This window comes from Miniopterus natalensis, chromosome 1 (genome assembly GCF_054644295.1).
Source record: "Miniopterus natalensis isolate mMinNat1 chromosome 1, mMinNat1.hap1, whole genome shotgun sequence".
NCBI lineage: Eukaryota > Metazoa > Chordata > Mammalia > Chiroptera > Miniopteridae > Miniopterus > Miniopterus natalensis.
Genome location: NC_142081.1, coordinates 16915795 through 16936351, shown reverse-complemented (window position 1 = coordinate 16936351; position 20557 = coordinate 16915795). Strand labels below are relative to the sequence as shown.

The 20557-nt window shown below is 43.7% G+C and overlaps 1 protein-coding gene across 8 annotated transcripts in view; it reads left to right on the top strand.

Moving 5' to 3' along the window:
• NRXN3 (neurexin 3) overlaps positions 1–20557 on the top strand; it is a 1308313-nt gene that overhangs the window by 1173960 nt on the left and 113796 nt on the right. For 6 of the 8 annotated variants that reach the window (XM_087818808.1, XM_087818802.1, XM_087818795.1 and 3 more), the window contains one exon: positions 425–732. In XM_087818808.1, the coding sequence (XP_087674934.1) occupies positions 425–732 (308 nt within the window). Of the gene's footprint in view, positions 1–424; positions 733–5695; positions 5721–20557 lie in introns of all 8 variants that reach the window. The other 2 variants (XM_087818819.1, XM_087818817.1) reach the window with 1 other exon arrangement.

Genomic DNA, 20557 nt, shown 5'->3' with positions numbered 1-20557 from the left:
TTTATTTGCCATATATAATTATTTTTAGTTGTTACATTACTTTGTAGGTAACACATCAGTGCAATGGGCATTTATGATTTATTACCATCATCGCCTGATCTAGAGGTTTCTTTCTGTGGTCCACAACTACTTACCCGAGAAGACTAAAAAACTACTCATTACTGCACCAAGGTTCTCCTTCCTCACAATAGAGAAACAGAGGCTCGATTATTCAAATTATCTAGCACGGTTAGCTAGACAGTGGAAGAGATAAACATAGTGAAATGTTACTTGCCAATATCTGCATTGAATTTTTATTACCTAATTTTCTCCCCTTTAATTACCCAAGGAAGCCTGGTTTTACAGGCCTGGCTCGTTCAGACCAGGCAAGGCAAAGCGAGGAAATGCATGGGGGTAATGATGTTTCCTCCACCCAACCCACTAGGCCGGCAGTTAACCATCTTCAACACCCAGGCGCAAATAGCCATTGGTGGAAAGGACAAAGGACGCCTCTTCCAAGGCCAGCTCTCTGGGCTCTATTATGATGGTTTGAAAGTACTGAACATGGCGGCTGAGAACAACCCCAATATTAAAATCAATGGAAGTGTCCGGCTGGTGGGAGAAGTCCCATCAATCTTGGGAACAACCCAGACGACCGCCATGCCACCAGAGATGTCTACTACTGTCATGGAAACCACCACGACAATGGCTACTACCACAACCCGCAAGAACCGCTCGACCGCCAGCATTCAGGTAAGGCTTTCCCCAGCTATTCACTGGGTTTGCTTTTCTGTCTTTGAGCCGTTGCTCTTATGGTCAGTGTTGCCGTGTAGCGAGAGCGTGTGAATTGCTATGTTTGTGGGAAGGATGCCTACAGATGCTCACGGCAATAAGACCTGGGAGTGGAGAAAGGCACAGTCATTGCTAAAGAAGTTGCAAAGTCTTGTGTGCACTCATGGGTTATTACTCCTATCCTATTTCTGACTGAAATGGTAAAGCTATTATTCAAAATGAGCAATGGACAGCACTTTCGGTATGAAATACTCCCTCTTCTTATTTTATGACCTTTCTTTTCAATAGCAAAACGAGAAAAGGGGAAAAGGAAAATTTGTTATTATAGGAAAGACTACATCCTAGCGCAGTTCTGTTCACATCCTCCCGATGGCTTTACTGGAACATGAATTGTTCATTTTTGAAGGCAATGGGTAGCATTAAATCAAAGGCAACTGAAGCTAGGGATTCAAGTTATCCTTATGAAATGCGGTCTTTGAATTTAATATTCAGTGTTGATTAATTACACGTTTTTTTTGTCCGTTTTGTTTCTTTTATATTTTATCAATATCCTAATCACATTAGAAAATTTGAAGGTCTGAGTTTAGCTATGTAGGTAGTCCTTATTTTGTGGTAATGTTTTGTTGTTTTCCACTTAAAAGTAATTATGCTCAATCTAAAATTTAATGCTTTGCTGACTCCCTTGGCATTTCATAAATCTAGTTAGTAGGGGGTAGAAGGTTAATCGAGTTCTTCGCCGTAAGTGCTCTGGCATAAAATAAGACATTCCAACTGCTTGTGGGGAAATTACCCCTAGCCTAGTTAGTGTTTGTAGAAAATTCAGCAGAAACCAGTACTTTCCTTTCTGTTTCTTAGTTTTAAGACATTATCCAGGAGCTCAATTGAGTCTTTGATCAGCGGGCATTGTAAAGTGAAAGTCAATAATCAATAAACCCCTTTCTGTTCTCATTCTTCTGAATTAAGCTTGTGTGTGTCAGGTAGAGGTAAGCGTGTTGCCTTCCTTTTTCTTTTCTTTTTCTTCTTCTTTTTCTTCTTCTTTTTCTTTTTCTTTTTCTTTTTCTTTTTCTTTTTCTTTTTCTTTTTCTTTTTCTTTTTCTTTTTCTTTTTCTTTTTCTTTTTCTTTTTCTTTTTCTTTTGGCAAAAGTATCCAGGCAGCTCTTCCATGACTCCACAGGCATGACCTGAAGCCCTAAGCGCTGATGATACCATCAGGCCAATTTTATGTGCCTCACAGAGGCTGCAAGATCCTGGTCAGCAGGGCGGCGTCCCGGCCCCACGTGCTGCTTCATGCGCACCTACACGCACGCCCCAAAAGCTGGCTTTGTCTCTGATATTAAAGCAATAACTCCTGACACGTCACTTTGCTCCCTGAAAAGAAGATAAAAGGCAATATATATTTCTATTACGACTCTCTGCAGCTCAAGAGCAGATCTGTTGATTGTTGGGGAGAACACAGCCCTGCGTGCACAGGCCTTGGCAGGCTTGTTTTGTTTCTGTCAGAACGCATTCCGCTAACTCCGTGGGAAGCAGAGGAGCAAATGGCTTTTTCTTCTTAGCCAAGGCTGGTCTCGTGAGTCTTTTTCAAGGCCCAATTTTCACTGACCCCAGGAGGACTTAACGTTACACGGGATTCAGGGACCGAGCCAGGGTAATGATTGGTCTTCGGCTTTCCCTCTTGCAGCAAGTACAGAAATGGGAGTAGACTAGGTGAGCCTTTTCACACAGGGACAGAGCCAGGGCTTCTGGAGAGTGTAGGGTACAAAGCACAGGAGTCTCACCAGGGATTATGACCTTAAACATCGCAGAACCTGTTCTCGTTTTGGTGGGTGTGGACAGCTGGAGGATGCCCTGCCACAACCTCCTGTCTGGTGTGTGTTTCTTTGCCTTTGAGTCCAGTAATAACTGGATTACATCTACATGTTTTTCCCTTTCGCTTCGACCAAGGCTATAAAAATGAGTTATAAATCTGTTGACGCTCTTTGTTTTTAAGGGTGTGTAAATACATACTCTTGGAGGAAATCCAACAGACTAGCAGAATTGGATTAGACTGAGATGAGGTATATAAAAGCCCCATGTTCTTTGGAAAGACCAGCTAGAGGAAATAACTTTATGCCAAAGGTTTTGGACATTTTTATTCTTGCCAACAAGCCATAAGAACTCTGTCCTGAGCTCTGTAAAAACTCATAGCCTGCCTTGTCTGCAAGCCTTTTCTGATCTCAAGTACATTCTATAGACCACATCAAGCCTATGTTTGGACTAGGGGCCCTTGGGTTATATCCATGGTTTAGGACAATTCCCAGACTCTAAAGGCTTTGGGCGCAGAAGGTCAGTCTCAGAAGCTCTGATATGTCCTGTGTAATCCAGCTCATCTTCTTGGATAAAGTGGACTCATAAAGGTTTGATCTCTGGGAACTATTTCAGAAAGGAGGAAAAGAATTGGGGACGCCTGGATTTTATGTTCATCAGGCTGGTCACCCACTTTTCCAAACCTGTTCTGCCCTCCTTTGCTTTGATAACATTAATAGAGCAGGACTGTCCTAAACTGAAGCTCTTCCAGAGGGAATAGAATAAAGGTGTGAATCTGAAAGTATAAAAACCTGGTTGGTGAAAAGTCCACTGGTTCCTTCTGAAAGCATAAGCTAAGAAACATCATTTGAGCAGTTTGTTTCTCATAGGCCTTGGGTAGTGTTGATTTCCAATAAAAAGAAAGCTGAAAGTGCTTTCAGTGCTGCTTTTAACTGTGTGAATGTGAACAAAATTTTTTGAGCTGATATGGCCCTGGGGTGAGTGCTGAAACCCCTGGGAGTAACTGGTGTTTTGATCTTTCTGATAATCTCGTTTGTTACAGACTTGCTTGTGAATTTCATGGGCTCTGTTGAATTACTAACAGCTATGGTCCCCAAGCATCAGGTTTTCACCCTATATTAAGTATGTCTCCAGGTGCTCCCTGAATAAATAATAATAATAATAATAATGTTGAGAAAGCAGGCGACTAGGTGATAATTCTCAAGTAAGGGTCTGGCACTTAAAAGATGCTCAGTAAGTATTTATTGAATAAATGCAAAAACAAGGTAAGCTTTATTATGTACATGCCTTATAGTCATCTAACAACTAGAAATGGCATGGCTTGTGGATCGTTTTCCCTCCAGAATGATCAGTGTGCTTTGGACAATTTTATTTTTTTCCACTGGTAAGGCTATAGCACAGTGACTAGATGGATATGCTTAGAGTCAGACTTGCCTGGGTTTAAAACCTATTTTTTCTTCATATTAGCTAAGTGACCTTGGGCAAGTCACATATGTTCTACTTAACTATTGCTGTGAAATCAACTTTCCCATGAAACTTAATGGCTTAACAAGATAACTACATCATTGGATCTCACAACTGTGTGGGTGGGTCGGAAATGTGGGCAAGACTCAGCAAGGCAATTCTTCTGCTTCATATGGAGTCAACTGGAGTTACTCAGTGTCTGCTCTGCCCTGGAGGGTCTGACAACACTCCCATGCCTTGTGCCTTGGTGAGTGAACTGGAAACGCTGAGTGCAGCTGGGTCCATTTCCCCTCCGTGGAGTCTCCATGACTCTCTATGTGGTCTCTAGGGCAGAGTAGTAGAACTTCTTTCGTGGAGGCTCAGGGCTCCCAGAGAGAGTTTTCTAAGGGTCAAGAAGTAGAGACTGCCAGTTTCTTACAGCCTGAGCCTAGAAACTGGCAGTGTCATGTCCACCATTTCTATTGATCAAGCAGTCACAGATATTTCTCAGTTTCAGGGAAGGAGGCATGAGCCTTTCTTACAGCCTGAGCCTGGAAACTGGCACAGTGTCATGTCCACCATTTCTATTGATCAAGCAGTCACAGATATTTCTCAGTTTCAGGGAAGGAGGCATGAGCCTCACTTCTTAATGGGAGAAGTAGCAAGAATTTGCCTCCATCGCATTGTAAAATTGGGGGAGTGGGGTCTGGGAAAAAGCACTACTAGTGCTTAGAGCCCATGATGGTTGTGAGGATAACAGTTAATGTAAGTAAAATGCTCAAAACAAGTACATCGTGAACTGTAAGACTAAATGTATTTTAACCTTATCGTAATATTCTATCCCAACATTTGGTATATAAGTCAATACCCTCTCAAGCAAGAGCCTCCCTCAGAAAATGGGGTCATCTCTGTTGATTTCTGTGCCTCTAGTTCAGGGGGATAGGGATTTGAGGGACCGTGAGAGTGGAATTTGAGGCTGAAATTAGTACTAGCAAATAAAAGTCTCTAAGGTCTCAAGTCTCTGACACCCTACTGCCCGCCTTTAATTTTTCTCTTCCAGTTTTAAACCAACCTGGATTTCTATGGGTCTTGGAGATTATGTTCTGCTATGAAATATGTCTACCGCACATATTTTCAGGGTTACAAAGCAGAGGAGTGCAGGATCCTTGTCATCATGGAGTTTACAGTCTAAAGAGGGTCAGAGAGCTTGACATGATCTATCAGTGCGAGGCAGTGACCTACACACGGTGATGTGTTTGGAGTGAGGGGTAGTGTATGCGGTGGCTTGGCTGGATCTCACGGCTGAGGTAGGTTTGGAGCTGGGCCTTGTATTGAGTGCCATGGGATATGTGGTAAGAGCAACAAATCCCAGCTTGGTTTAATGTCAGAAGGTAAATCGTCAAAGTCAGAGGTGATAATTCCTGGGGGAGGTAACCAAGTGCACCTAGAACAGAGAGCGCAGAGAGGGGATTTGTGAAAGACGACAGACCCAGACTCTCGGTGTTGGCCTAAGCCTTCCCCACTCCCCAAAAGGGAGAGAGAACTGGGTTGGGCTCCCCGTGGGTCATACCACCGGCGATGCCCAACAATTGTGCGGATATTTCCACTATATTACAGCTGACCCCAATGTCAGTAGGTTACTGCCACGGCACGGATAGGTCAGCTTCTAAAGCAGAAAAGTTCGACTCAGTCTACACCAGGTTCCTTTGTGCTCACTCAATATAGAAGCCACAGCGAGAAGCAGGAGTCTTCTAGTGGTAACTTTCAGCCCCCAAGAGCAGAATGTTCCTGTGACAGAGAAAAGGGCCACAAGGAAGACAGTTCCAAGAATAACGTGTCTTCTCTTACCTAAGGCCTCCAGACTGAGCTGTTGTCAGCAAAGGAAGGACTCGGCCTATTCTGTGCAAATCACGATTTGCATCATTTACAAGCTAGTAGCAGGATACTGATCATGACCCATTTTTTGTGTGCTTGGTGTTGGTAAAGTCACGTTGACCTTGGCCAGTGCCGCCCGGCACCAGAAAATTACCAGAAAATCACAATGCTCAGCCTGGATTGGAGCTATCCTAATAAACAGTAGGAAGAAAAGACTTGAGAACTTTGTGAGATATAATTCTTATCTCAAATTCACAAATTTGGTCATCGAATGGGAACTGCTTAAAAAAAACTTCCAGAAGGAAGCCAAAATTTTTCAGGCATTGTAACACTACCTATATGGAAAGTCTTCTGGTTTGCTTTCAGTTTGGGGCTGGGGATAGTAAGAAGCACACGTGAGCCTTGAAGTGCTGATTGCAAAACAAAACAGCGTGAAATCGTGTGATTAGAAAGTTGATCTCTCACACTGCATGCTCCAGGTAGAGCGCCAGTATGTCGAAGGGAAGGGAGTGTACTTTAGAGTCAGAATTTCAGCCTCGGACTTAGCTGTGTTCTTCCAGTCACTCCGCTGTGTATCTCTGGGTAGATTGCTTAGCCTCTCTAAGCCTTCGTTTCATTATCTGTAAAATGGGCGTAAGAGTACCTTTCCCGTAGGATTGTTGTGAGAAAGAAGTATGACCATGTGTGGGCTTTCCCATAAGTTTTCACTAAATGCTAGAGACATTAGGAAACCACATCAACCCAAGAGACTCTTCCAGAACTCACAGAACCTCCTGGAGCTTAGCTTTCCTGTATGTTTGGATAAGCACAAGAAGAATTTTGTCTACATCCACACAAACCCCCAGTTACCCAGGAACATCCTCTAAGGGTCCCAGGTTGAACCAGAGCCCTGAACTCATCAATTAGTAGAGATTTCTATGGGAGATTCTTTCATTTTCTGGAGTGGAAATGGACTTTGCTGAACAGTTATTACACACAAGGTGAAGCATGTGAAACTGCCATTTTTGTAGAACAGAATGGTCAAATTTCAGCAATTTCATGATTCAACAAAATATATGACACTCCCATTTTACAGCATGTTGCCATCAATAGCATTTTGAGACTGGCTAAAACACTGAATTTTCCCCAGGTTCTTTGAATAATTAGCTGTCTTGGATTGGAATATAAGATAAATCTGTTAGCCCAAATGCCAAGCTCTAACAGGCAAAAGATCTAGTTGTATCAGGAACAGTTCTACTTACCCAAGAATTATCCCCTCTGGGCGCCTCCATCGTCTCCCAGATGTCACCAGTTTCATAGAAATGAGACAAGGAGTCCACACAGTTTTCAATCCCTTTTAACATTAGACAACAGAGCCTCCAGGGGGAGTTTATTTTTAGGATCAGCACTCAACTACTATTGATTAACAGCCTTACATAATGTGAGGCTCCAGGGCTTGTTTCTTTCCTGCCAAGCCTCCTAGCTGGGGAAGACACTGAAGATTCCTCAGAATAATTAGACTTTTGCCGCCAGCCAAGAAATATCTTGTCTTCTCCTTACCCACATGCAGGTACTTCTTTTCCCCTCTCAGAGAATAATTTGGGGAGAAGGAAATTGGACTCTAATTTACTTGTTACCTGGTAAGACCCTCCAGTGACATTTTCTCTCTGGAATTGCCCTGTTATTAAAAAAAAAACAAAAAAACAACTTGATGTGTTTTACCTCCCTCTTAAAGGCTTTCCTATTAACAGTACAAATAAGCCAGGGAGGAGAATGTAGTGTGGTTTCCTCTCATTCCCTCTTTAATACTTTAATTCCAGTGGATGAGGTCAGTATTGTCTACAGGTGAGTTTAGCCACTTAAAAAAAATCCTCGGAGAAGGTCCTCATTGCAGACAGGCTGGAAATCGGCGAGTTGCTAGGAGAAGTTGGAGAGACGCCCTTCTCATTAGGTTATAATACTTTTTGGGTAGAATTTCCACCAGAACTGCTGACCAAGTGTTGGATCTTATTTTGAGCCATCTGAACAGCTGGGAGGAAGTGGGGCCAGCTCTTGGCTACTCACTGTGGAGTTCTGCAGATATTTTTAGAGCTCCCGGTGCTTTTTCCAACCACCTAACAGGCTGCTTGGCCAAGTCTAAGGCCAAAATTTATACCATGTGGTGTATGGATGTCTTCCTTCCGTCTCCGTGCTATTTTCTAGCACACTGCTGTAGGGACACAAGTCGTCTTGAACTCCCTTCAACACAGGACCAGCATGGGGGAGAGGTGAGTAACGTAGGGTTATGCAATTGCAGAGCCCAATCCTGCCTGTATATAGGTGTTAATATTTTGTTTTATCGTAGATATTTTTGGCACTGATTTTTTAAAATTTATCTTTATTGTTTAAAGTATTACAGATATCCACTTGTTGCCCCGCACTGACCCCCTCTCCCCTGTATCCCCCCTCCCCCCAGGCCTTCACAGCACAAATTATGCACATATTCATGTAAGTTCTTCGGTTAATCTCTTCCCACCCTGCCCCCTTCTCTCTGAAATTCATGTTTGTTTCATGCTTCAGTGTCTCTGGATCTGTTCCTTCATCAATTTATTTTGTTAATTAGATTCCACATATGAGTGAGATCCTGTGATTGTCTTTGACTGGCTTATTTTGCTTAAAATTAATTTTTAAATATTGCAAAAAATATTATATATATTGATAACTGAGTTTGGGGCACCCCCTCAAGGTTACTTACACCTTAGGTAAGTGCTTTCTTAGGGCCCAGCCCTGCCTGAACATATCAAGCAGGTCTGTGTCCTTTCACTCGCTACTCGCTCTGCCTGAAGCGGCTTTTTCCAGCTATTTGCAGAGCTCACTCCCTTACTTTACCCAGCTGCTGCCTATATGGCACCTTCCAGAGAGATCCTTCTCCGCTATGCCCTATAAAATAGCTCTCTCTGTCACCTCCTGCTTCGTTGTTTCTCATAGCAGTTACCGGTACCTGATGTTGTATCACATATTTATTGGTTTATTGTGCCTTTTTGCTAGAATGTGAATTCTAGGATGGCAAGATCTTTATTTCAGGCTATAGAGCACAGAAGCACAGAGTAAACCCTCAGTCAATATTGGTCGAAACATATGAAGAGGCGGGCAGCAATCCACCAGACCTTCTCAGGGAGAAAGTACTTAATACAGGAGGGGTCTCGCTTCCAAGCGCCCTGCCCCCCAGAGGCCGGCTCTGTGCTGAGGCTCACCAGTGGGCACTCTCGCAGCAGGGTTTCCTGCTCTTGGGTCCTGGCCTTAAGAATAAGGAGTTCTGGGGATGCCTCCTGGTCTCTGCTGGGCCCGATAGTTCTTGCTGGATTCTGGTCCTTAATTCTCCTTCCTTAGGACTTATTTGTTGTCATTGTGGTAGCAAGGGATGCTCCTAGCATTTTCAGAAATGCAATATCACCAATTTCCCTCTCTAATTTTTTTCTCCTTATTTCTTTCCCAAATTACTTAATTCTTAATTCTCCTAAAACTTACCTTTAAATAAGGCAAGTAAAATTATTTTAATGGCCCACTGCTTCTATTCTTTGGTATGGATAGGAAATTATCTTGAGACTCATTTACTTGATTGTATGTGCCTGGGTAGGTTGGCGGGAGCCTCCTATCTGCTTCTAGTTACCTTTTTTGTTCTCTCATGGCCAAGCATGTCGTGTGAACTCATTTAGTCCTGGTCACAACCCTGTGATTAGGCTGGCTCCATAGTTACCTATCTTCTTCATGATCTTTTGGAAGAACATTGATGGAAGATACTATGAGAAACCACTAGACTGAGGGCAGGAATAATCTGTGTAGCTCACCTGACATTCAGGGCCTGGAACTGTGCCTACCACAAAGCGGGGCTCAACACATGCTTGTTGAAGAAAAGAAAGTGCATTAATTCAATGAGTGCTTCTCTGCAGAGGGGGCTATAATACTCATGTTCAAGCTAGACAAAGACAGCTATTTGCAAGCAGCCTGGTGTGAAGGAAAGGAGTGCAGTGAAGGAGGCATTGGGAGGCTCCGCTCATGGATCAAGAAGTGGTTAAAACCGTGACTCCAGCCCAGCCAGGCGTGGCTCAGTGGTTGAGCGTCGACCTAGGATCCAGGCGATCAGGGTTCGTTTCCCGGTCAGGGCACATGCCCGGGTTGCGGGCTGCAGCCGATCAATGACTCTCTCATCATTGATGTTTCTAGCTCTCTCTCTCCCTCTCCTTTCCTCTCTCTGAAATCAATAAAGATATATTTAAAAAAACAAAAACAAAACAAAAACACACCATGACTCCAGGTAGACCTTCACTTACCAGCTGGGCGATTTTGGCCAAATTGCTTTTTGGAGTTCAGTTCCATCATGTGAAATATGGAGATTAAAACATCAACTTCATGGATGGATAGGTTAAGATAATGTAAGTCAAGGGCTTTAAATTGATGTGACCTAATAAGATGTTATTGTTGTTGTTATATTGTTTTCAGTTACATTCTAATCCAGGTCACATTGGCATCTGAATTTTATTTTTTATTTACTTACTAATTAGTCATTTGACCTCTTCCATGGCAATTAGCTTCCAAACTTTCCTCATCTAACCAGCATTCCAGTAGATTTATATTATCCCAAATATCTTAATTTTTTTCAACAGTATCTAACAAGGTGTTTTTCACATATAGGGACAGTTGAATGGATATATAAAAGAATTACATGGGGGAAGGCTAAGGAATGTTGATAAGAGAAGAGATGAGAGCAAGCAGAAATACTCTGTAATTATGTTGTTTTAAGAACTATCTGCCCATTTTGCAGATAGGTTGTCTAAGGATGAGATAAATGAGTGGAATACCTTTGATCTAATTAAAATAATAATATAAATAATTATTCCTTTATATACCCCCCTCTTTGCCCAAAGCTATCAGAAGCGGTTCCATGATGACCATCCCTATGTAGAAGATAAACTACTTAATAAATGTCTCTTGATTTGTAAAAAAAATAAAATAAAATCAATGATTCCAGCTTAAACTGAGGTCCAAGAATTGGTTCTATTTTTTTTTTCTTAAAAAAGATATTTTTATTTCTATTTATATATGACAGGGAAATGACTTCCAGCAGTGATCATTGCTAACCAGGCTTCAAGATGGATATTTCCATCCTGTCTCTGACAAGGCAGTAGGTGTGGTGGGATGTGCTTTCGTACCTTTCTGGTGCATGTTTGAATGACTGTAAAAATTAGAAACACACTGAGGCTGTTATGACAAGTCTTCCTTTTGAAACCTTCTAATTAATGCCTTGGTTTGTCTAGAGAGCTAGTTCTGTTAGCTAAATGGAGAACGTAAGGTTCTCCTTGGTGTTTCATCATCCAGGCATGAAGTGGCTGGGGAGGGGAACGACACCGTATCTGTGGTGGCTAGCAGTCACTGAGAGTCGCTTGATAGAAATTTGATTGACTTGTATATGCAATGCAGTCTCTTCTATCTTTCCGTCTGATGGTGCATGTGTGAGAGAGAGAGGGAGGGAGGGAGGCGGAAAGGAGAGTGGGAGGCTGAAGGAGAGAGAGATCGCGTGCATTGTCTAGAATAATGCCTCTTAAACTGTTATATGAGTACAGATCGCCTAGATGATTCGTTAAAGCCCAGATTGTGCATTGTGATTCAGTGCTGGAGTGGGGCCTGACATTCTGCACTTCCAGCAAGCTCCCAGGTGATGTCATGCCGCAGAATGTGACCTCATTTTATGGAGCAGCTCCTGCTGAGTAGTTGTAGCATCTGTTTACCTATCTCTTCCAAATGGTCTCCTCAAATTTAGTTCAGGGCTCTTCAAGACAGGAAATCTTGTTTATCTAAAGCATTATGTAAGGAAAGAGTAGATATCCAATTGAAGATTTGCAAAGAAAAATTTATCTCCTCAGACAGCCTTGCTTCTGGTTGCACTGGTCCCCTCATCCTGTCCCTTGCTCTGTTACATACCCCCAGGGCAGATGGGGGAAAAACACTAGGTAGAATAGCTTGTCATAATATTTATCCCCTCTTTGAGAGGTGACCTTGCGTGGAAGCAGAAGGACGTGAGTGATTTTAACCCGCAGTAACAATGGGGAGCCAGTGTGGACCATCTTGAGCAGTATAAATATATCACATGACAGACCTTTCTGGGCCGGTCTCCGCTTCCCCCTCGCAGATGCTGAGGCGCTCACGCACCCGCACCCGCACCCGCACCCGGGGTCGCACACTGCAAGGCACAGTGATGCTCAGCGGCCTTACCTCGGAGCGGCCGCTCTGACGACTGATGCCCGCCGCCTGGGAAGCTGCTCCCTGCAGGGAGACTGGGGCGAGCAAGACGCATGAAATGTATCTCCGAGGCCATTTCTCATTGTCTTTATTATCATTCTTAGTTCCCACTGCCCTGCCTGTCCTGTTAGAGAGTGCTTGCGGTATTGACAGGGGGAGGGGACGGCATTTGAAAGCGGCTCTCAGAGCCGGGACAGAGGTAGAAGTCGACACTTTTTACTAAAGAGAACAGAAGCAAATGGGCTTTGTTTTGTTGCCATTTATTTTTGTTTTGTTTGTTTTATTATTTGGTTGTTTTCATTCTAAAGCCAGTCATAATTGATGCCTTCATCTGTGTCTTCTGTGTCGCCCCCTCCTCCATTCAGGCATCTATTTTTTCCTGTGTTCTTTTGTCTTTATTGAGTGCCTGTCTGCAAGAATCAATCTGATGTAACTTGTGCAAATATTATTCCTGACCGCTTAAGGAACACACTAGACAGAGTAATCCCATTGCTTCGTCACTACCATAATCTAATTGCCTTTGTATCCTTCTTAATTTTAAGTTTTTGAAAGGGCTACTTAAAAAAAATAATTCTCTATGCATGTGCTATAAAAATTATAGTGTCTGATTCTCTCCTGTTTCTCATTCAAAGAAAGGGTGATTGCTAAGGAATTTCTGGCTCTGTTGTTTAGAAGGAGCATGCAACAGCGGTCCTGGTTGAAAAGATGGGGCCGTAATTAAAGCATATCACAGCCCATGGGTCTGCCGATAAAATGTCAGATTCATAATCTAACAGAGAGTTTAATCTGATTTAGAAAATGCTCAATTTCCAAAGTCGAGTTCCTGAGGACCTGAGATTTATCACTGTGGCCCACCTTTAACTTCAATTTTAGTTGGGCTTTATAGTCAGTTAACAAATATTTGAGTAAATTGAGTACCTATTATGGGCCAGGTACTGTCCTAATCACTGGATTACAGAAATATACAAAACAGACCAAAAAAAATCCCTTTTCCCATGGAGCCTACGACCTTTTCCACGAACAATGGGCACCTCATGAGTGCCAGGCTTTGGGAAAACAAAAAATGAAATGAATACCTTTCTGCCTAAAGTAGCACACAGTCTTGTAGGGTTCTTAAATATTTTCTTGCCCTGGCCAGTGTGGTTCAGTTGGTTGGAGCATCATCCCAGCCAGAAAAGTTGCAGGTTTGATCCCCTCTAGCCCGAGTGCATGGTGGAGGCAGCCAATCAATGTTCCTCTCACTCTCTCTCTCCCGTCCTCTCTCTTAAATAATAAATAAATCAATCCATACATACATATTTTTAGGCCAGTTTTCTGTGGAAACTTTAGCACGCTGATCTGCTATTACAGTGTCAGAGGCAGCAGCCATCTGTGTTTATACAGGTCAACGCTAAGAATAGAGCCTTGAATGTCTACTGGGAAAAGACTATTTTCAAATGCAGACAATGTTCGTGGCTTTTTTTTAAATGTCTTTTATTGATTTCAGAGAGAGGAAGGGAGAGGGGGAGAGAGAGAAAGAGGAACATCAATGATGAGAGAGTCATCGATCGGCTGCCTCCTGCACGCCCCCGACTGGGGATGGAGCCCGCAACCCGGGCATGTGCCCTGACCTGGAATCGAACTTCTACCTCCTGGATCCTAGGTCGATGCTCAACTGCTGAGCCACGCTGGCTGGGCCAGACAATGCCACAGTAAACCACGTAACAATAAAGTGATTGCATTTAAAACATATTTTGGTCTCGAGGACTAAATTTACAGTATTTCTTGCAAATCTTTTGTTCATTGGTTTGAGATTATAGTCTCATGGAATGTTAATATTGGAAGAATCTCAGAGACGGTGTAGTTGCTGAGCCACATGCAAGAGACTTAGAGATGGGCCAACCTGGTTTCAAGTTCTGGTTTCATCATTCAAAGATGTATGTCCAGGGGCAAATTGCTTACTGGCCTTTTTAAAATTTAAACAATAAGCATGCATTAATTTTATGTTTTAATTTATTTTTTTATCTAAATACAACATTCACAGAGCTTTCAACGTCACATAGTACCCAGATCCCCCTTTAGGGTAGAGGGACGGTTATGTCAGCTGCTGGGAGTGTTAGCTGAACTGCCCTCACTAAAGAAGCCACCTGACCCAAGGTCAAACTCTTCCTGGGGGTGGCCAATGTCCAGTGAGTAGTTGAAGGGGTGGGCTGATACATAAAGACCCAGCTCCTTGTCTGGATGACCGGGAAGGGCCTTCCAGCTCAAGCGCTCCCCGTGAGTGTTGGGGTCAGCTGAGATCTTTGCTGCAACCCCTCCTCTCCCCAGACTGCGATGGCACTGCCCCCAAAACTGCCCACACACAAAACTAGGTCTCAGAGTTTGTTTCCTGAGAAACCCAAGTTGATAGTATCTAGAGGCCTGAGAGAAAACAAGCAGATGTCTCCAGAAGAACACTCTCTTCCCCACCTCACCATGCCTTGTGAAATTGCTCTACACTCGTACCCTTTTATTTGCTTTTGCAGACAGTTCCTCCCTATTTCTAACAGCATGCTTCATTTCTTCATTTTCAGTTTTATATATTAACTAATCACTTCTGACTCTAGAAGAAATTACCGACTTTTCTCACCCCCTCTGTCTCCTGACACACATACACTTCCTCACCTCCAATTTCCCAATAAATTCAGTCACGTTTTGATTGAAACAGTGGTTCGAGTTTACATTGTTATGGCTTTTATCTATTGAGAAACTATAAGATAGCACATGTACTCATTTAGGCCACAAGTCTTCGCTGGGTACTAAGAATCTGCTGGGCCCTCTTCTAGGGACTTAAGGCACAACAGTGAAAAAGGCGGATTAAGTGCCTGCCCCTATCAGATGTCTGTTCTGCCCCTTTCTCTGCAATTCCTAGTTAATAAATGCCCTCGTTAGCTCCTTAGCTTATCTTTCTAACCGCCTGTCAGTGTCACAGCTTGCACAGTCATAAGCTCCCCTCCACATAGACCACAGGCTGTCCCTCATCCCACTTTCTTCTTGGAGAGCCCCTGCCAGAGCCTGCCATCACACCTGGGCGCTGCAGGCCTGCCCTGTGGCTGTCGTCCTGTCCCTCATTCTGGGCAGTCCCGGGATTCACTTTTCTGTTAAGCCCCAAGCTTTGCCTTTCTGCGTTCACTCTCCTGTTCCTAAGGTGTGCGTCTCCTGTGGCCTCCTGAGAAAGGGCGGGTGCAAAGTGCCAGCGCTGAGACTTGGTCTGTCTGGAGAGTGTCTTACCCATGCTCACCCTTGATGGCCAGTCCGCCTGGGAGGGACCTGTAGGTTGGAAATCGTCGTCACCAATACATGCGAGGGCATGTGTCCAAAGCCTTCAGGCATCCAGTGTTGCACTTGTTGAGAAAACAGTTTGATCCCCCCCCCTTTTCCCCCTCTCTCTGGAATCTGAAGTCTTTATCAATAGACCTCACACCAGCACTTACACTTCAGGTCTCACAACCCCAAGCTGCTCTCTAAGATTCATGTTCTGTACCACTGTTCCTTCAGCTGCCCTGTGTTGGCATCCTGGTTTTGGTATAATTTGTTCAGTCAAGCATATACAACAAACACACACACACACACACACACACACACAACTATAAATTCAGAAAAGCATGGAGTTTTGAGAGTAGCACATACTATGTGAAGCCTTGAATATTACATATATACACAGTGTGTCCCCAAAAATGTACACACACTTTGAATAATTATAAAGGCAGTATTTATTAAAATACATTTAATTTTCAAAATGTAATAGGGATCAGCTGTTAAAGTGTGCATACATTTTTTGGGATGCCCTGTATATACTAAAATTTACTATCAATGCAACACGCCGGTAAGAATTATTGTAATAACTCGTCCTCTATACTGCAGTAAAATGTTTACCTCTTTTTCTGTTTCCCTTAGGGGCCTCTGTGTTTGTGTGATTTTTTTTTTTTTTCTGTTTTTTTTACTTTTACCCTAATACTCATTCCCTAGCCCCCTCAAAGGGAATATGAATGAAATAACATGTATAAGCCACTGAATGTTTTACAGCCAGGGTTGAGCACAGCTCTGTCTTCTGCTTCACCCAGATGCTTACGTTGTTGAGAGGGGAGAGGCTTAGATCGGAGGTGTCGCTTTGAAATTTTTATGCTGTGGCATCAGGCTGTTTGCAGGCCATTGAGTTTCATCCTACCGTGTTTGATGACGAAGTCTGTTCACTTGGCTCTCTGCTGCCTTCCGCTTGATCACTACAATATATTTATTCATTTAACTTTACCTGTACTAAGTTGGTAAGTGCTGTAGAAAAAGAATTACCTCTACATACTTATTGTCCAATTATACATTCTAAGAACATAGATGGGCCTCCAACCACGAGGGGGAAAAATCAGTGAATTAATGTTGGATATATATGCTAGAATTACAACTTCACTTAGTAATTGCACTGAGTGTGAGCCAAAGGTTACATCCAGTGGAGGAGAGATCACTGGAGGCCAGTGTGAGGAAATCACGAATAGGAGGTTTTGGGGGAAATTCGAGTGGAGATGGCCAGGATGTCCCCCAGGCTATTTCTATAGGGAATCATTTCTATCAACATTTCTAACCAGAAAACAAAGGTTGCTGGAGGCTCTGAAGTAGATCAACATATTTGAAGAAGAAAGAAGATAAATAGCAGAATTTGCTCTGAAAGCCATAGAGGAAGCACCTATGAAGTGTTCTTTTGACTCCAACAGCTACAGGGAGATTCATGTTTTTGACTTGGACGATTTGGTGTGAACGTCTAGACAACTTGGTTTTGTTTTAATCGGCCATGTGCATAGTAATTAGAGGGACATATAAGTCACATAAACAATGCCACTCGCATCATCAGCAAGAGGGAAATTAAGGCGTGTTTGTGTCTCTCCCTCTCTCTCTCCCCCTCCATTTTCGGTGAGCTAAGTTCTATTTCCATCCCCACCACGCTGGGTATTTTTGTAAGGGGATTTTCTTCTTTTTGCTGTTGTAAACATTTTTCCCATCCCAGCATCCCTTTCAAATTCGAGACATTTTCCTTTGCCATGTGCAATGAAAGGCGATGATGTTAGGAAATATCAGAGATGGCTTTGTCGTGTCTCGTGTGGTTAAGTCACGCTGCGTCCTAAAGAGCTCAGGCAGTGAGGCCGAGGTAATGATTTGACAAACGAACAAGGCCTCGGCCAGCTCTCCCAGCCTTCAGCCTCTCCCCAAGGCTCCCCGAGGAGAGGGAGAGCCAGGTGGCCGGCGGAATTACTTTTCCTTTAGAGGACTTTGGAGATGCTGGCAAATCTATATTTTGGGAGCTTGTTTGTAAGGCAGAAGCAGCATTTGCAAAGTGGGTCTTGGTCGTCTTTTTATCAGCATTTTGTGGAATTCAAGATGGTGGTGGGGAATTAAAAGGGGAAGATTAATTGCTCAGTAATCAGTTAATGGCTACTGCCATTAGCATCTGGAAGGATCTGGACAGAAGGATCTGGAAGGAGATGGAGGGTGAATAGAACAGAAGTATGCTGCCTGCCTTCATGGGAAGAAGGCATAGAACAAACCAATTTCACAAATAATTATTTAATCCCAATCATGGCCTGTCCGGCAGAGGGACAAGCTGCTGAGAAAGCAGAAAGGGACCTGAGCTGGGGTTCTGATCCGGGAAGGCTTGTCCGAGGATGCGGCCTAGGAGCTGCGCTGCTCAGGCTGAGAAGTTAGGTGGGCAAAGGAGGACGAGGAAAGGTGTTCCAGTCCAAGCGAACAGCCCATGCGAAGGCCCTGCCACAGGAATCATGCTGTTCCATGCTTCTCCGTCTTTGGACTACAGTTTGGATCTGACATCTGGAATCCTACCAGATTTGACCATGTTAAGTGACTGGTTAACGCCCACGTTTGAAGGGCCAGCAGAAGGCCACTCAAAGGGTCTCCCACAGGATGGAGCACTGTCCCGTTACTGTGACGGAGTGATGTGGGACAGCTTGAAGGAAAGTTTCCAAAGCCAGATTGACTGTCATGGCCATGCTAAACGGGCTTCCAGGCCTCCTGCTGTGAGCTCTCCTGACTCCTGCCTCTGTGCTGTGCCAAAGGCATGGGCTTCGGCAGTGAAAACCAAGCCAGAGCCTCGCAGGCACATGCGAGAGCACTGATGGAAATGCATGAGTGCATTGTGTTCATCACGATTTTAGCTGTTTGCTAATGAGTGACCATACACATTGAACAGATCATATAATTGTCATGGATGTGATTTCACTAATGTCACGGAAACATACTTTTTTATATCAAGAAGCCGTGTGTTGTGTATATGTGGCTTGGTTTCCACACTTTACCGCCATTCTGTGCTTCACTCACTTGTTTCCTCAGGAGAATACTGGTAACCAGAAGTCGGGAACTGGAAAACTTCTGGTTCTTTTCTTTTCTCATGCCTTGCCTCAGCTTTTTTTCTTGCTTGGTGGAAACTGTGGAGTTCAGTAGTTTTCCTGCAGTCTAATTAGCCTCTCTATTTAATTTTAATAAAAGCTCTGAACCAGAAGCTGGAGATAATGTGCCCGATTCGATTCCGACATGTCAATTGCTTTTTAATTGTAATTCTTTCCCCTAGTTCTTACCACTGGCGCTGCCCAGGCCCAGCTGAGGCCGGGGTTATTATAAGACTTTCATGCCCACGCGGCCAATTATGCCTCCTGCTTGAGGATTAAATTCATTTATTGTCATTGTTCTGATTATTAGTAATAATAATGGGCATCTCCACCCAAAGCTGGATGAAGAGTAGTTTTCACAGTCTTTGCCTCCAATCTTAGCTTGTTTTAGTGTTTCTCCCAGATGATTCCTTTCTTTTTGAATGGCATGGAGTGTTCTGTTTCCTGTGTTGCACTTAAATGATCTATTTTATGTTTTAAAAAATATGTTGTTATCGATTTCAGCGAGAGGAAGGGAGAGGGAGAGAGAGAGAGAAACTTCAATGATGAGAGAGAATCGTCAGTGGCTGCCTCCTGCACACCCCCTACTGGGGACTGAGCCTCAAACCCAGACATGTGCCCTGGCCGGGAATCAAAGTGTGACCTCCGGGTTCGTGGGTCAACGCTCAACCACTGAGCCACTCCAGCCGGGCTAAATGATCTATTTTAGATCATTCAAAACACAAGCCTTTCTAGGAAGGTTCTTCCTAGTGTGAAGAAGTGGCATATTTCCCCTGGAGGCGATTCACCCACTAGTGGCTATCAATGGAGTTTTCTTTGCTAACAAGTATTTGAAGAAGTATTTGAACTGGCAAAGGGCGTCTGTTAGTTCTCCAGTCTTTTCCTGAGAAAGGCCCCAGGTCCTCATGCTCAAGAGCATACGTGGCTTTGGCTCCCATGCCGACTCCAAAAAGAAGACTGACTTTGCTGCCTTTTTGATGAATGTGTCCCCATCGCTATTGCTAACAGAGTAGCAACATGGTGCAACCAACTTAAAAATGGTACTGGCGCCTTAGCAGGTGTGGGTGAGTGGTTAGAGCATCAGCCCCTGGACTAGAGGGTCCCGGGTTCGATTTGGGCCAAGGGCGTGCACCTCGGTTGCAGGCTGGATCCCTGGACCCGGTGTGTGCAGGAGGCAGCCAATTGATGTGTCTCTCTCACACCAATGTTCCTCTCTCTCCCCCTTCCTTCCCTCTCTCTGAAAAGCAATGGAAAAAATATCCTCGGATGAGGGTTAAAAAAAAAAAAATGGGATTGGCCCCTCAGCTACACGTTAATTCTTTCAAACTTTCTTCCCAGACTCAAATCTCAATATGTCTCCTGTGCTTAAAACTACGTTTGTAGTAAGATCAACCAGAGAGCCTCAGGAAAAGAGGTCAGAAAGAGGCTTGGTGCAGAAACCAAGGCTTTTATTTTATTACCTCACACTTTATCTTTTTAGCAAACTCGAAGGAAGCAATGCAATTCAATCCCCAGTAGGTAAAATGTTTGCACTTTAAATTATAAATGTCTCTCAGTGATACAGTCTCTGCAAATAACATTCTGTGGACTTTCTGGAAGAGTAATCAGGACGGCTCATCACCAGGTTTCAGGTGCCCGAGCTGCTATTCTGCCCCTTCCTGCCTGTGTCTTGTTTCTCACTGGGGCTCGCCTCTGTAAGTTCGTCATCCTTATCTGAGACCGTTAAACCTCTGCAAGTAAAATGAAGGCTTTGGCTCAGAATCCCAGCGTGAGCCACCTTTTTAAGGCCCCAGCCTCTCAGCTCAGCTTCTGGTTCTTTTCTTTTCTCATGCCTTACCTTGGATTTTTTTCCTTGCTTGGTGGGAACTGTGGAGTTCAGTAGTTTTCCTGTCGTCTAATTAGCCTCTCTATTTAATTTTAATAAAAACTCTGAACCAGAAGCTGGAGATACTGTGCCCGATTTGATTCATACATGTCAATTGCTTTTTAATTGTAATCCT